Source organism: Pseudorca crassidens, chromosome 1 (assembly GCF_039906515.1).
Source record: "Pseudorca crassidens isolate mPseCra1 chromosome 1, mPseCra1.hap1, whole genome shotgun sequence".
Taxonomy (NCBI): Eukaryota; Metazoa; Chordata; class Mammalia; order Artiodactyla; family Delphinidae; genus Pseudorca; species Pseudorca crassidens.
In genome coordinates, this window is record NC_090296.1 from 119,540,259 (window position 1) to 119,558,443 (window position 18,185).

The 18,185-nt window shown below is 36.2% G+C and overlaps 1 protein-coding gene across 11 annotated transcripts in view; it reads right to left on the reverse strand.

Moving 5' to 3' along the window:
- Positions 1 to 18,185, reverse strand: part of MYO9A (myosin IXA) — a 271,301-nt gene that overhangs the window by 82,632 nt on the left and 170,484 nt on the right. For 5 of the 11 annotated variants that reach the window (XM_067752245.1, XM_067752263.1, XM_067752254.1 and 2 more), the window contains exons 20-27: positions 14,800 to 14,880; positions 12,936 to 13,046; positions 11,959 to 12,081; positions 9,675 to 9,824; positions 8,552 to 8,871; positions 6,664 to 8,268; positions 3,669 to 3,768; positions 2,938 to 3,153 (exon numbers count right to left, since the gene is read on the reverse strand). In XM_067752245.1, the coding sequence (XP_067608346.1) occupies positions 2,938 to 3,153; positions 3,669 to 3,768; positions 6,664 to 8,268; positions 8,552 to 8,871; positions 9,675 to 9,824; positions 11,959 to 12,081; positions 12,936 to 13,046; positions 14,800 to 14,880 (2,706 nt within the window). The remainder of the gene's footprint in view (positions 1 to 2,937; positions 3,154 to 3,668; positions 3,769 to 6,663; positions 8,269 to 8,551; positions 8,872 to 9,674; positions 9,825 to 11,958; positions 12,082 to 12,935; positions 13,047 to 14,799; positions 14,881 to 18,185) is intronic. The other 6 variants (XM_067752292.1, XM_067752273.1, XM_067752306.1 and 3 more) reach the window with 4 other exon arrangements.

Genomic DNA, 18,185 nt, shown 5'->3' on the forward strand with positions numbered 1-18,185 from the left:
AAACAAATACCATATGCTAACACATATATATGGAATCTAAAAAAAAAAAAAAAAAAGGTTCTGAAGAACCTAGGGGCAGGACAGGAATAAAGACGCAGATGTAGAGAATGGACTTGAGGGTATGGGGAGAGGTAAGGGTAAGCTGGGACGAAGTGAGAGAGTGGTGTGAACATATATACACTACCAAATGTAAAACAGATAGCTAGTGGGAAGCAGCCGCATAGCACAGGGAGATCAGCTCAGTGCTTTGTGTCTACCTAGAGGGGTGGGATAGGGAGGGTGGGAGGGAGACACAAGAGGGAGGCGATATGCAGATATATGTATATGTATAGCTGATTCACTTTGTTATACAGCAGAAACTAACACACCATTGTAAAGCAATTATACTCCAATAAAGATGTTAAAAAAATAAAATAAAACATGGGAGGTATAAAAACTAAGTGAAAGCAGCATACAGAGACTAAACAGTTATTCAAATGGCAGAGTTAAAAGTAGGAAGTTTAAAAAAAACACTAAAGTCATAAGGAGGGAAACTACTACTCTCACCTCAACTCCTCCACAGCAGGTAACAACTAATTAACAATTCACCAGCTCAGGAGGTAATGCTTATCAAATCCCCTTCAGGTAATTCATTTCTAACTGTCTTTATTAGATCAGTTATTTCACAACTGGAAAGGTCAGTGGATGGCTTCCTCGAAGACAGACACACTTCTTAGCAAATGTCAGTTATTAAAATCACTTTGTCCAGAGAAAAAACAAAAACTATCCAGTTTTTTAAAAAATCATGTGCCCATAAAATCAAGCCCATTTAAAATCCTGAAGATATGTGGATTTTGAGAATTCAGTAGATTCCATTTAGAAACAATTAGACTTCATTTTTCACAATATCAGATAACATTAGAACATGGCATATTTTCAAGATAAACAAACAGAAACACACTTTAAAACTGTCCCTACCCTTCCCACCCCCAACCCCAGCAAGTATCTATCAGCACATTCTAAAAAGCAAAGCTTCTTCATGCAAGTGTTCACCAGAAACAACCACCACCACCTATTCCTAAAATAGCTAGTGATGAAACAGAAGGACAGTGAGAAAGCTGGCGAGGTGACTAACACACTGTGCAGGAGGGTGCTCTACAACTACTGGCATGCAGTGACCGTCAAGCAGGTGAACAGAATCACAGGCAGAGACTACCAGCTAGAACCCTTAAAGGGGCTGAATGCTCCAAGCAGAAAGCCCAACTTCCTGGTTCATCTCAGTAATTCTCAGTGAGAAAGAATTCTACCACCAAAAGGACTAAGGTTTGTAACAAAGGAAACTCTCAGGAACAAAACAGCAATTATAAATGCTAAATTCTTCAACAAATGAAAAATCTATGTACACTTTGGAGAATAATTTAAGAATGTTCCCTATTTACACTAAAAATATATAGCAGCGCTTTTCATTAAAATTAGTTTGCTCCATTACATAATTTCATCTTTAACAACTAAGCATATGATAGAGTATATTTCATTATTTATAACTCAAAAACAGGGCACCTCCAAAGTGGAGTTATTTTATCCTACACTGAAGAGAACGCTTTGGTTCTAATTATATATATCAATGGATATACAGGCTGCAACTTTTACAGTCCTACAGTTTGGCTCAGGGTAATGACTCATTTGTCTAATTAGAGAACTGGTCATGCATTTTTCTGTTTTTGTTGTTGTTTTTATTTTTCCTTTCTTAGAATATCAATATTATCATTTAAAAACTGGGTCCATCTCCAATAAAAGATAAAGACAATGAGAATATTCTGGAACTTAGCAAAAATTTTAATTAACTAGGTCTTTGGAACAATCAAATAGCTTTTAAAACAGCTCAAAGATAAAATGTTTAATGAGTCAAAAGAAGACCATCCTAAAATGTTTCTCCCATAATGAACAGATACTAAAGAAAAACATTAGAGACCCAACTTAATTAAGGATATGCACGGAAATAAAATGCATATCATTCCACCTCCTCAGTGATAATGTTTTAGTACATAATAGACATACAGGGTACTCATATTGTATTTTCCAGGACAATTCCAAAATCAAACACTTTATACCCATAAACACTTGTACTTATCAAACTATATGTGCCTAATTTGGGCTGAGATATGATAATAGTTATTTTCTTAATGCAGCTTTATTCAAACATAACTCCAATGTTGTAATTTGTGATTAAGACAAATTCACATTATCTATAGCCTTTTAGTTGGCTCGGTTGGCCCAGGAAGACATTTTTGGCATTGCTTATTAAATTTTTAAAAATTCATGTTTATTTTCTATTACTAAAAAATGCAGAGGGGAAGCAAGTTTAAAGCCAAAAAGAAAAGAAAAGAGAATACCATTTCAGTTAAAAGCTATTGGATTATTTTTTATATACCCAATTCACTAGACCATGGAGGGATCAAGAAACTATGACCAGCAGGTCAAATACAGCCCCATTGCCTGTTTTTGTAAATAATTTTATTGGAACATAGCCATGTGCCTTTGTTTACTTATTGCCTATGGCTGTTTCCACTCTACAGTAACAGAGTTAAGCAGTTGCAACAGAGACTATATAACCCATAAAGTCTAAAACATTTACTATCTGGCCCTTTACAAAAAAAAATTTTGAGCCTCCCTGCTCTAGACCTTTTAAGATATAACACAGAAAACTCCTGCATTAGTGCTAAGTTAAATAACTTTAATATTTTTTGCCTAATTTATGATTTGACATATACTGTTAAAGTGTCCTTTATCCAAGTCCTTGTAAATTAAGGTTTAGCTTTAGTTGCTTTATTCACTGAGGTTTCCCATGTACAAACCGTTATACGGAGAAGAAGCTGTGAAGGTTAGCTTTAGATTAGCAAAGACTATTCCCATCAGATTTGCTTGTTGCCTATTTTTCTTATATTGCTGTAAAATTACCATTTCGGAGTCACTGTGAGAGGCCTGACCCAGGCCGGGTGCAGGCCCTAGCTCAGAGTGAGAAGCTTGGTCAAGGGAGAGAAGGGGCTCAATAATGTCATCGTAATCATCTTCCTCTGTATCCCCCTCCCCATCGGCAAAAGTACCTCTAGTCAAGAAATCGGAGCGCGTCCGCGCCATTCGAGCTTTCTTTTTATGGGCCGGTCTGGCAACCTGCTTGACCAAATGATAAAACAAATAACACAAAAATGTTTTGTTTTGGTTTTTGGGAGATGATGCCAATGAAAGACATCAGAGAGCTCATGAATTTCTTGAAACATCCCCTCCACCCCTGTGCCCTTTCCACTAGAAGTGACAGCGATAACCAAAAGCAATCCATATTCATTACTCTGGACAAAGAATAAGAATGGAAGCTAAATCTATACTGTTCTTCTCCATAGCCAAGGAAGTCATCTTTCACTGCCATAATGAGTCACCAAAGTCACTTGCATAAATTGCCTTCTTTTCCTCAGCAACTTCTTCTTTGTAAATATAATCTGGATTTTTAGGCACCCTTCCCTGCCTGAAGTACTCCTCTCTAAGTGTAACAGACTTAACTCATAGCTTCTTTCTCTATAAACACTTGGGAGTAAATGAGTAGATGAGGTGCTCTACCTACAAGAATAATAATTTCCAAAACAGCGTGCACCTATTTTGCATAGAAGATAAATAAAACAAAAGTCAATACTTACCTCTCTTTGGCCCGGCCCAGTTAACTTCACAGGTTTCCAAGCTGGTTCATCTTGTTTATGGAGTTGAGGATTTCCACTGTTTAAGGCTTCCTTGGTGACACTTAGGATAAAACAACAGGATTACATTTCAATTCCTAGCAGATATCTCATGGCAGCAGTCTTAAAAGTACAGCATGAAATATAGTCTAACAAGTCAGGTCAAAGAAATGGATTTGATAATGAGAAAGGGAAAATACCAAATCCCCAAATCTTTAGAATCAGTCTCAGAAGAAGGGGCCTTTACTCTAATCATTATAAAATACCTGATAAGTAGCCACCCAGTGATGAGTACCTCATTACTTTGTTTTATACTGAGAAGGTCCTATTGATAAGCAAATTTTCATTCTGAAATCTCTGTAGCTTTCATCTGTGGTCTTAGTTTAAAATTTTTAGAATAAAATCAACACTGGCAGAATAAGAAATTGTTATCAAGCTAAAAGAAGTATGTCCCAAACCATAAAGATGATACAGTGTTAGTCTGTGAAAATTTAATTCTGCTTGAATAACCACATGATATGACTGCTTTATCATTAAATTCTCTGTAGAAATGAATGTCTGTGTCTGATGAAAATCTGAACAGAACCTGTACTTTTATGGCCCCAATTATCTATATTAACTCAGAACCATGAGTCTTAAAATTTATCAATAACAGGACTGTAAACTCACTGAAAATCATATCTTACCTTCTAGCATACTGCTGGGTTTAAAGTAGACACTAACTTAAAATACCATTTGGCAGAGTAATTGCCCTTGCATTCAAAATCTTCCACTTAATTTTATAAATGAAGGCCTAGGTTATCTTGTCCTTTGCCCTATGCAATAATCCCTAAACAAAGCTAATTAGATGTCAATCTTTCTGATAGCTAAAAGCTTCTCAGAGATCTCCCTCTGACCAGTGTACAATCAAGTCCAGCAATCCTAGGTTGTCCTGAATAACCCTTTTGGTTATTAAAAATCTCTCTTGCCACAGCTGAGCCATTTACCTTTGATTTTTTTCTCCAAAAGAGAAACAATTAATAGGACCTTTGATAGCACCTGACCACCCTAACTAACTTTTAAACTCACAGCATTTTCTCTAAGTTTCTCCATGATTTCTTTTTTGTTCTCCCTTACTAACCAGCTGAAGACTAAGATGTACTTATCACCACTATGGCATAGAAAGGACACTAATCTAATGTTACTTCCTAATCATGACATCCAATGCTCATTTCTAAACAGGAAACTCAAATTCTGGTCTCAGCTGTTTCTCTAAATATGTGACCTTATACAAGTCCTTTCACCTCCACGGGCACCAGTGACCTCATCTATAATATGTGGGAACTGGACTAGATATTATAACTTAGAAACACTAACATTTATGATTCTATAAAATGCTAATGTTTCTAGTATTACTTACAGAACAAGAGAAGATGTGAAGTATGAATTTTACTTAAACTTTCACACAAACAATCTAATATATAACCATTTTGAAGATACATAGATATTAATAAGGTAAAGCAAACTAGGTCAAGTAGCTGTAAGACTTTATCTTGGCAAAATGATAAAAGGAATAATTCACAAGGATGATTGTTTTTGAAATCTGTAAGTCTTCTACAAAACAGATTCATGGATGTAACAACTATGTACATACACACATGCACACCCCTCACATAACTAAAATTAATCAGAATGACAGAAAATAATATGTTTTTAACGTTCTCTGGTGGGCTTATATGCTACACAGAGTCTGAACTTTTGGGCAATCTCTAGGTTAATGCGCAGCACTAGAATCTCAAGTTGTCATGTAGTCCAACTGCATTTCACACTCCTGTATAAAAATTCTCAGTGGAAAAATAAAATATCAATGATCTCTTGCCCATATTTACAAAGAGTTTCTATAAAATCTGTAATTTTAAAGACTGACAGAGTTAAAAGTTAGGTTATGATGAGAAAAGGTTATTTTCAGAGTTAACATGAAATTTAACTTTTTTAGCCCTAAGATATAGCCCTCCTTTCATTTAAACAGTGATATTCTCCCACAAGAACAGAAAGAATTCACTGTATACATAGCCTTAACATAAATATCTTAAATTTTGTCAAATTTGTTTTTATGTACCACTTAAGAAATGCTTTCTCACAGCTACCACTACTTAAGACAACCTAAAAGAGTAAAGAACTTCCACTTATGTGAGGTATTTAAAGTAGTCACAGGGAATTCCCTGGCGGTCCAGTGATTAGGACTCCACGCTTTCACTGACAAGGGCCCAGGTTCAATCTCTGGTTGGGGAACTAAGATCTCACAAGGCGCGCAGACAAAAATAAATACAGTAGTCATATTTTTAGAAACAGAAAGTAGAATGGTGGTTGCCAGGGGCTGGAGGTAAGGGGAAAAGGGGAACTGCTTTCAATGGGTAATTGAGTTTGTTTTGCAAGATGAAAAAGGTCTAGAGATCTGTTGCACAACAATGTGCATACAGTTAACACAAGCGAACTGTACACTTTAAAATGGTTAAGATGGTAAATTTTATGTGGTTTTTATTCCCACCCCCCCAAAAAAAAGGTACAAAGAACTTAATGCAGACCATAAATAGGCCAACAGCTGTGACAAAGCACATTAACTTTAAAGCCTGATACTAACAAGCTTGGACTGCTACACCTAACAGCTCTAGGGCAACCAGCAATTGCTGACTGCCTACTAAGTTTCCAGGCACTGTACAGCCCTTCACAAATGTTTTCTCACTTAATGGGGAGGAACCAAAAACCCTGCTTTCTGTGCTTAGTCAAAGACTCCTAGGGTATAATTATATCCAATTTCAGGTGGCTGGTGGAGTCAACAATTAGGAAATTTTTTTACACACAGAAAATGGCTAATTTGAGTAGCACCCATACAAATTGTTGAGGCAGATCAAGGCACCCTAATGAAAATTTCCAAAAAGTTTCCCACTTATACATAAAAATAAATAAAGACTTCACTTACAGGGAACTACTCATATTTTCCTTTGGCGTGAAGAAAATGGCCCTAGTAGTTCCATCTCTGAAAGGGTCATCAGATTTGTAGCTACAAGGCTGAGTTGGCCTAAGTTGTTCTCTTTTTGAAATGCGATTATTAGAGGGTTTACAGGCTACATTCAGTTGGGTGGACATTTTGTCTGTCTTGGATAATTCCTTAACAGCACTAGCTTGGCATGGGCCTCCTTTTCTTTCAAAGAACAGAGTGACAGGTCGGTCCTTCAAGGGTAAGTGAGCAGAGGGACTGTCTTTTGGGGCAAGAGCAGCATCTTTTACAGTTACTGATGGAGTCCCAGCTACACTGGGTTCGTCCTTATTTGGGGTATTCAGGATGAGAAGAGAGGATGGCCTCTCTATTCTTTGCTTTGACTGATGGAAAGATGGTACCAGAAAAGTCTCCCCAGTTCTTGGCTTTTCAATTGTCTTAAAGGCTTTACGCTCCTTTTCTAAAATATCTGTTTGCTGGCGAATCTGTTCCATCATCTCTTTTTCATTCTGCTGCTGCAATTGCTTTTGCCGTTCCTCCTTCTCAGTGTTTAGCTTTTCTAACTTCTTAAGCACAATATTGGAAGAAGCTGTATTCAACGAAGCAACAACTTGATTTTCCCCTGGGAAGTGGTACTTTCTGGCTTCCCTGTTGATATCCAAAGTAAGAGACGGAAGTGTTTCTTCACTTTCCAATAGTTTGTTTCTCTGGACACTTGTATCTAGCTGAGAACTTGTTTTCAGTGGGTCTTGTTGGGGAATATAAAAAAATGTAGGCAGACTATTTGAAATAAAGGAGTCTCTCAGCTGTGGTTTACAGGTAATAGATTCAGAACTGCAAACCAGTTTTTCCTTCATAGCCCCATTCTTTAAATGCACTGAGTCAGAAGGTGCCCTCTTTTGAATCAATGTATAGTTAGTCTCATTTGAGGTACTGAGGGCATTGTCCTGTGAATCAGAATTTGGACTGCTAGATATCTTGGGTGACAGGAACGGCACATCTCCTTCATCTAGAATTACAGGCTCTAGTTTGCTCTTTTGGCTTTCCTCACAGCTCAAAAGTTCCAAGCTTCCTTGAGAGCTTTCACTATCCGGTGTACCCTGTAAAGACTGAAGGCCCGCAGGCATCAGTTCTGTAGACCACCTACGTTCTTCTGAAGGAGACACACCGCCAAGAGAACGGACTTTCAGCAATTCTAAACTAAATATAGCTTGCTCTAGTTCTCTCATTCTCCGACTTTCTCTTTTGGCCCGACCCACTTTTTTCTGGTGGAGATCTTCCAAGGACTTGGGTCTCTCTCTTACAGTCACATCTGCCTGCAAGTCCATACCACTTTGACTTCTGGCTCTCTCCTGTCGCTTGTTTGGGGACTCGTTCAAGCAGTCCTTTGAACTTTCATGACTAATTCGATTACTCTCTATCACAGATTTACATTCCTCTATGGCTTTTACTCTGTTGTCAAATGAACAATCCTCCCATTCTGAAGGGTCTGAACCGAGAACTTCCAGAGTTCCATATGGCTTGATATTTGCCAATCCAAGTTTTAGTTTTGTTTTTTTTAGTCTTTGTTCTTTTAAAGCTTTAAATCTATATCAAAACAGGAAAAAAAAATAGGCTAGAGATATCTCTTGGTTACCACTGGAGACAATACATTTATTGAGAATATTTTAAAAAGTGGAAAGTCTCAAAAATTTTCTTTTTATAATATTAAGTATTTCTTAAACTAACTTGGATGCACATTTCACAATTCTATTTCTAGTGGAGAAGACAAACTGAGATAACCAATTCTAACTCAAGTTAGGCAAATGTTAGAGCAGACATATAAGTACTTGACAAGTGAGGAGTTAATTATTATAGCAAAAAAGATTACCTTTGTCTTGCTCTGAATCCTCTACATAGTGACTGCAAAAGGATAATTTTGTTCCTTTGTTCTTGATACCTCTTACTTTCCCTGTAGCCTTTCCATCTCGCCTGTATGCAGATAGCAGCCATGTGCCTCCGCCTGTAGTGCTCCCTCCATTTCTGCTGGATGACGATGGCTGCAGTCCGGAGCTCCAAATACCGCTGCCTCTGTAAGTGAGCACGCCAGGAAGCTTGAAGAACAGTGGCTGCACTAGCCATAACTAAAGCATCCTGCTGCACAGCTGCATCTCTGGCTTGCTTCTGATTTAGGTAATTCCTCCAGAATCGCTGTGGGGAAGACAAAGTAATAAAAACTGTTGTCATATCTTATAACACATTCTCACAGAAATTTCTTATGTCATAACTAGAGGTTAAGTGGCTAAACAGCTAAATTGTGGGTGGTTAAAGTAAAAAAAGTTTCCTTTTCCAGATATGCCTGGCTAAAATAACTATTTTAGATAATATAACCTCAATGAAGTTAATTATACAACTTAAAGTAATTTAAAACTTTTTGATGCTTTCATGCCCTACAAATTAATTTTAACAAATTACATTATATTCTCACCTACAATTTGCCAATATTAATGGGTTTAACGTCATCGTGTATACATTGCAAAGATTAAGATATTAAAGATTTTCTTGTACAAACAGTAAAGATCCTGTGGAAAACAGCCAGCATATAAATCAACGAGGGAGAAAATAAAAGATAAATGTAAAATATGATACCTTTCATCCAAAATGAATACGTAACAACAACAATGTACATATAATTCTCAAATATCACTCACAACACTAAAAATAACTTGCCAACAAAAATTAAGGCACATAACTCCTTTGCCCCTAATCATACCTCGCAAGACATTATAACTATAAATTCAATTTAATTTCAATTTAACACCATTAAAGTCTATTATTATATGCCAGGTAATCTGTTGGATGCTGTGAACATTTAACAAATGAGTAGGACACATTCTCACCACTGAAGAAATTTACATTCTTACTTAAATGTTTCACAGTAAAACAGTTCTAGTTACTAAAACACTGGCTAAATAAACTAGCCAATCTCATGCAAAGAATCTTTTGTTTCCTACCTGGATGATAACGGATGCCTGTCTCAGATGGAGGAAATGCTGCCTACACAGCAAGACCCTGAACCATCGCTGCAACAATATGATTCTGCGGAGCACCTCTTGGTGAAGCAGATCTTGTAGGTGTTGTCGTTCCTGCTCCTTTAGGAACACCTACCAGGAGGAAAAAAGATGAAGCATACAGCTTAAGAAGAAATGAGAAATTTATTTCATGCATCATCGCTCCTATGGTAAGCTTTTTTAGAGAAGAACAGACACAGTGGCAAACAGGTACAAGCAGTACTGATAAATATTTCCATCAACTTAGCCAAAGTAGTCATTCTCAAACTGGAAAGGAGGCATTAGAATACAGAAGGGGAACTGGAAAGGTGAACATTACTACAAAGATCCCAGTGCTAGAGACTGTGATACATTATTCCCTTGGGAACTTCACCATTAGGAGCCAATGTAGTACTGGTAATATTAATATGTCATATTTTTCAAGGATGTTGGAGTGGGGAAAAAAAAGATGACAACCACAGATTTTAAAGTTTGATCATAATATGAATAAACCAATAATGATAAGTATTTTTGAAACCCAGCATGCATCAAAGGCTTCTTGCTGCCCAAAGCTATTCGTCAGTTTACTTATTTACTCCTTCATTCTATTATAAATCTTTAGGAATTTAGGGAGATACAAAGATAACTTAGACATAGTCCCTTTGGAAACAGGATTTACACTTCAACATTAAGAGCAGGTAGATATTAAAAACTGTATATATTTAAGGTGTACAATGTGATGTTTTGATGTATGTATAAACATTTTGAAATGATTACCACAATCTAATTAACATATCCATCACTTCCCATTTTTGTCAAAAATTAAAAAATATTCTTAGAAAGTACAGATAGATATTAGATACCCAAAGAGGAAAACAGTAAGCTATTCAGGGCAAGAGACAGAGGACTCCACCTGAGCAAAACAAGGAGTTGGAAATAAGAATAAAGGTACAGGGACTCCCCTGGTGGTCCAGTGGTTAAGAATCCACCTTCCAAGGCAGGGGATGTGGGTTGGATCCCTGGTCGGGGAACTAAGATTCCACATGTCACGGTGCAACTAAGCCCACGTGCCACAGTTACTGAGCCCATGTGCCACAACTAGAGAGAAGCCTGTGTGCCACAACGAAGATCCCGCCTGCCGCAAGTAAGACCCAACGCAGCCAAATAAATAAATTTCTAAAAATGTAAAAAAAAAAATTTATAAAAAAATGAATAGGGGCTTCCCTGGTGGCACAGTGGTTGAGAGTCCGCCTGCCGATGCAGGGGGCACAGGTTCGTGCCCCGGTCCGGGAAGATCCCACATGCCACAGAGCAACTAAGCCTGTGTGCCACAACTACTGAGCCTGCGCTCTAGAGCCCGCGAGCCACAACTACTGAGCCCACATGCCACAACTACTGAAGCCCGCGCACCTAGAGCCCATGCTCCGCAACAAAGAGTAGCCCCTGCTCGCCGCAACTAGAGAAAGCCCACACGCAACACCAAAGACCCACTGCAGCCAAAAGTAAATAAATAAATAAATTTATTAAAAAAAGAAAAAAACAGTGTGAAGTCACAACATGGAGATTCTTGAAAAAGAGAAAGATGTTTAGATTTAATGAGGAAATTATAAGGGGATTATTATTGAGCAGGAGGCTGACATAAAGTATATTAAGATGATGATTTTGATACTATGGGTAGAGTGAGTTAAATGGAATAAAAATAGACTGGCAGTAGATGATGGATCTGTTTACTGTAAGAGAAATGTGTGAGAGCTACAAAACAGAACTAAAATGGAAACAGTAAGAATGGAGAAAAAGGGAGAGATGTGAGAAACATTTATAAGGAAAAAAACAGAAACAGAACTTTGTAAAATGATTAAAGTGAAGGGTAAGCCAAAATATGATTATGGTTTCTAGCCTAAGAAACTAGAAGAAAGGTGACAGAGAAAAAGACTAGTTGATTAGTTAAAGATAGTAGGGGAATCTGGATAAGGTCACTTTAGACAAATTGAGTTGATAATTACAGTGCAATACCTAGGAAGAAATGCTTTTTAAGCAGTTAAAATTATAGGCAGCACTAGAGCATTGGCTATAATCTATTTGATTAATACTGACTATATTATTAAGTAAAAATCTTGGCCTAACTGATTTCCTTATGAAATCTGGTACACTATCTTTCTTATAAACATTCTCCTCGGCAAAGACTGCCATTATTACTTATATACAAAAATGCACTCAATCTGGCAAAAGCTGTATATATTATATTTACCATGGATTTTCCAACTTGATAATTATCTGGATTAAGATTTATTTTCCTGAAGAAATCCTGAATGTTAAATTTGGATGGAATAATATTTCGGGGAAGAAGTACGTGGAAATGGCTCACAAAATCCTGAAAAGCGAAAAGAAAATGTTGTAAAATCACAAAAGAATCATATGTAAACAAAATCCTAAATTAGCTAATTGTCCTTTTATTGATCTTTTTCTCATTATTTTAAACAGTGTGAAACCAAGAATTTACTTGTTAATTTAAAATATTTCAAAAGGTTAATTAGTAAAATGGTGGGGGGAGATAGTGATTCCTACATATTCTGTTATCAAAGGGGAATGAAAGAAGAAAAGAAGGGCAGAAGCTAATTCCCCCTTTGAGAAAGCTGTACTAAAGACCAAAGAAAAGGTTATTTAACAAAAATCTGAATTTTTTAGCAGAAAAATAAGCAAAGGTGACAGCTATTTCAGGGTACAACTGAGAATAAAGCTTTCACTCAACAGTAAAGACCTGCTCAGCTGCTGAAAAGCTTCAAAATAATTTCTATATCCATAGCAGCAGTAGCTGATGAGAACAGTTGTGAGCCTTGCTGGCAGCCTCCTATGTAAGAAAATCCTGCTGAGAAGACTTTAGGAAAAATTAAATGGGATCTTTTCTTTTGAACTAGATAGTTCTGATTGAAGTATTTCAATTACTGGCGTAATCAGTGTGAAGAACTGCCATGTTATGAGTAAACTTATATTAACAAACATTCAGATCAAATGAGAATAACCAAGTAGTGGATTCTATTACAACACAAGCTTAATGAGATTGCTGTCATTCTCTATCCCTCTTCAATTCTGTATACAAAAGACAGAATGTAAAGGAAGAATCAGGAGAAATAAACAACAAGTGAGACCCAAATAAAAAATAAGCAAGGCATAGGAATACTTTACTTGATGTACAAATATATTTAAATATCACTATAAAAGCATAACCTGGAAAGAATATTTGCAGCTGTATCCTGATTGGCGAATTCGAACTGTCTCCAGCATCCCAGTATACCGAAGCTGTCTAAGTACCAAGGCATCACTGAACCTTAACGGCAACTAAAACAAAGCAAATGGAAAAAAGATTAACCCAGGAGAATAGATCTCCAAATTAATGTTTGTCTTACAAGTGTAGTTAAGTTTTGAATATCTAGGAATTGACTGGAGGCTGTCTGGTTAAGATACAGCAGAGGTAATGGGACAATCTTACCTCCCCAGCTGGTAGCTTCAGAAAAGTTCTAACTGCCTGACCAAAAGGAAAAAAGAGACACAAGCTTCCAGGCTTCTCTACTTGCAGAAGAAGAGGGCCTTCAAAGCTCAAAAGGAATGTAGTTGCCCACAGGCCACACAGTCTAGTCACTATAAAATTTGTAACAAGATTAACCTACTTATACATAGTCAAGACTGTCTATATTTTTATTAAGTAAGATTTTATCTACAATCTCACTCAGAAACGACTTACCCCACACTCTTCCAGTTGCCTTGGTTAACTTGAGAGCTGACATATTTCTTCTTGTATGACTAGTACAAGGTTAAAAGAAGTTTACTTCCCTAGTTTTTGCTGATGATACTGGTATGACACATTGAAAAACAAAAAATTCCTATAATCCCTGAGAATTGATCTCTCATTGTATAAGCATCAATAGGGAAGAGGCTAAAGGGAGGCATTCAATCATCACCAGTCATGACACTTTGTCACTCCTAGGTATCTCATAGGCATATTTTTAGACATTCAAAAGAGGCTGTATTTGGAGCTTCTGATATTTCTCCCTATTCTCTAAATACTATTTTCAATGATCCACTAAGGCAATCCTAAATATTTTCCTGCAGAAAGATGGGGCATACCAGCTGTCAAAAAAAAAAAAAAAGTCAAGTGGGCAACTTACGTTAAATAATAATAGCAGTTAATATTTATTTAGTACTTATTCTGTGCCCTTAAATACTTCATTAATTGAACGCTTTGCATAGCAAGAATAACAGGGACTCAAACTTCTATTTAACTGTAAATAAAATGGTTTCCTCTTTTGTCTCTATAAAAGAATGGCTAACATTTACTAAGTGCTTAGTATGGGCCAGGAACATTCTAAGTACTTTATAGGTATTGACTCATATGTATTCACAAAACACTATGAGGTTGGTCCTACAATTCCAGTATATTGTTGCACAGATGAAAATATTTAAGGCATAGAAAGATTAAGTAACTCATCTAAGATCACAAAGCTTATAACTAGCAGAGCTAGAGACTGCTTATTAAGAATTAAGAAAGCTGAAACTAATTCCTATGACATTTTAGCAGTTTGGGCTAGAACTATTTTTTCCTATGATGGACATAAAGATGACAACTGTTCACACTTAACAGATATGTTTTGCAAAGCTCTAATAAGGGGAACTGTCATATAAAACAAGAAGAAATCAAGAATGTTGAGTATCTTCCCTATCTTGAAGAGACAAGAATCTCTAAACATGAAAAATGCCACGCAAGTTCTGTAAGAATAACTGATACCTTATATCTAAACAAGAGAGATTAACCTTGGTACGGGTAACAAAAGTTGCATAAAATTCTTTTATATGATGGAATTTCAAGAGATTTTTGCTTCTGTAGGAGATGCTAAATTCTAGGAGATGCTAAATTGAGTCCATATAAATACTTTTCAGGCAGCTAAGTGAGGAAATAAGGATATTCATAGAAAATATAGAACACTGTTTTCCTTACAAAGATTATAGATAGCTCTTCCCCGCCACTTATTCTTAGAATTTAAAGCTTGGTTTGAAGTAAGCTGAGCTAGAAGCTCTTATTTACAGACATTTTTACCTTTTCGGCATTAGAGCGAATGCATTTTACAAAATATGGTTCTGCCTGACCAAGTGTTTCCATCAGCTTGCTTAATGAGGCCTGCAATACAAAGCAATATAATTAGCACTTACTCTCATTCCAAACTGGCAACGAATGGTTTATAAATATAAACAACAATGTTGGTAAAATATGCAAAAAAAAAGTGGTATACATAGAAATAGGTTTGTTTCTGAAAAGCACATTGTGTACACTGCCATACTGATTAAACTGAGGCCAGTTAAGGACGAGGATGGCAGTTTAACCATTTAACCAGTTTAACCAGCTGACAGACTGGCAATAGCAAATACTGCAGATATATTTTATAGTAATCTAAGTCTATAATAAATTTTTTACCTTTCTTCACATTTCATGAAACAACTTTATTCAAACTCATGCAGTCTCAGAGTAACTTTGGGAAAACATCCAGTAGGGTATCAAGGAAGGTAGTAATCCCCTGCTTCAATTTTAATGTTTGAGTATGTAGTGATGTTCCCTCTTTCATTCCTGATGCTGATAATTTGTGCTTTGCCTCTTTTTTCCAGATTAGTCTGACTGGAGGTTTATAAATTTTCTGATATTTTCAACGAACCAGTTTTTTTATTTCATTGGTTTTTCTCTATTATTTTTCTCTTTTCGATCTCACTGATGATTTCTACTTTAACATTTCACTCCTGCTTGCTTTGGGTTTAATGTTTTTCTTTTTCTAGTTTCTTAGGGTAGAAGCTTAGATTACTGACTTAAGGCCTTTCTCCTTTTCTAATAAGAGCATTTAATGTTATAAATTAACCTTGGAGTACTGATTTAGCTGCACTGCACAAACTGTGATATTTTATTTTCATTCCATTTAAAATATTTTTTAAATTGTCCTTCCTCTTTGACTCATGTTTTATTTAGATGTCTTTTTAATTTGCCAAATATTTGGGGATTGTTATCTTTATTTTATTGATTTCTGGTTTAATTACAGTCAGATAACATATTTTGTTTATTAGTATTCTATTTATCTATTGGCTTTTCAGCTACATCTCTTTGTATTGTTTTTTGTGTGTGTGTCTGCTCAACGGATAACAATATACTAACCTAATCGCACAGTATACTTAGAGTCAATATTTTATGATTTCAAGTAAAATTTAGAAGCCTTACAATCACACAGACTCCTGTTATTGCTGTCATATATATTACATCAACATACACATTTTCTTACTTTTAGGTGTTCTTTTCGTGTGTGTTACTGTAATATAATACACAAAATATAAAATGCTTGAATCATAAATATGCAGTATGATGAATTTTCACAAAGGGAATACACTCTTGAAACCAGAGCCCAAATCAATGAATAAAATATTAGAACCTTAGAAGTCCCTCTGTGCTCCATCCCACTGAACTTAGCAAGATCACTGTACATAGGCTACCTGCCTCCACCCTCCACACCTCAACCAAGGGTAACCATTATCCTTACTTCCAAGATGGTAAGTCAGTTTACCTGCTATTAAACTTTATATAAAGAGAAAGATACACTATGTACTATCTTGTATTTGTTGCATACAATTGTATCTTGTACATTTTCAGCACTATATAGTAGTGATTCATTATATGACTATACCACAGTTAAATTATCTGTTTAGGATGGATATCTGGTTGCTCAAGTTTGGGCTGTTAGGAATAAAGTTGCTATGAACAATCTTCTACATGTCTTTCAACTGTTTTCCAAAATGCCTGCATCAATTTATATTTCAATAGCAGTGTATAAAAATAGCAGTGTATAAAAATTCTGGTTGCTCTACATCCTTGCCAATACTTTGCATAATCAATCTTTTTTATTTCAGCCACACTGGAAAGTGTGTAGTGTTATTGCCTTACAGGCAGTTTTAATTTTCATTTCCCTGATGAATAATAAATAATATTGAGGATGTATTTGATAGGCTTATTGGCCTTTTGGATAACATCTTTTGATATAAGACAGTTTTGCTTGTTCAAGACTTTTGCCCATTTCTATTAGGTTGTCTTTTCAAGAACTGATTTGTGATTTTTCATATTTTCCACATATAAGGTCTTTTTTCAGTTTTATTACAAGTATATGCATATACCCTGTAGCTTGCCCTTTCATTCTCTTAGTAGTGAGTTTGTGTTTAACAGTTTTATTGTATTACAATTTACATACTATAAAAATGTATCCATTGTAGTGCATAGATCAATGATTTTTTTAGTAAATTTATACAATTGTGCAACCATCATTACAATCCAGATTTAGAAATCTTCCACGCATCCCCTCAAAAGGTCCCCTCCTGCCCATCTGCAGTGAAAAACTGCCCCCGCCCAGTGTCCCAGGCAACCACTGGTTCACTTTCTGCTGCTATAAATAAACCACCTTCGAAAAAAATAATCCTCTTTAGACATCTTTTCCTCTCACTATAAAACCAATATGTATCTACTGTAGAAAACAGAATACATAGATACATATTTCGAGAATAAAAATCAGCTTGGTTGAGTTTGTGTAATGACTTAATTCTTAGTTCCAGAGGTAGAACTAGAAGTAGATTATTTTCTTCAAACCGATGGGCTTTTACACAGAGAACTCAGATTTCTGCCAAAAAACCCAAAGTTAGAAAAACCCTTAGCCAAGGAAGAGAAACACTTAGAATTTCCACCACTACAAGCAAAGGACTACACTGACTAATGATGTAGTGGTGGATATATTTCCCAGCAATCTGTGGGTCTCTGAGCAGCTAGGCATGCGTGTCTTGTCAGGCCAAGAGAGGGGCAGTAGTTTTATCCACATGTTTCAGCAGATATAACAGCAACAGCATGTGCATGACCTATTATCCTAAGAGAAAGCCACAAAACTCCTTTCAAAGCATTAATTGAGCAGACACATGGTACCTATGAAGTGGCCTCCTTTCATATACAGCTCTATGCAAAAACAATGCATAGTTTTTGCCTTATGATCAAGTTGTATCATCTCGCTCATAACTTAAGACTTTAGCTACTTAATTTGACAGTCTGGTGGCTAAAAGGATACTAACATTTGCTGGCAGTAGACAAAGTCTCAAAAGAGAATAATCCAGAGTAGGGTGAGGGTGGCTATTTACCTAACCACTGAAATAAGAAAAATATACATATGGTCTACCACCTTGTGATTTGTTTCTATTTGTTTAATCTGCTCTTTCTTTTATCCTGTCTTTTTAAAACTGAGTATACAGTTTACGCTTGAACAACACAGGGGTTAGGGGTACTGACCCTCTGTGCTATTGAAAACCCACATGTAACTTTAAAGTTGGCCCCCGGTATACTTGGTTCCACCCTACCTGGAGTTCGAATCCTCAGATTCAACCAACCACTGATCGTGTAAAACTGTAGTGTAACTATTG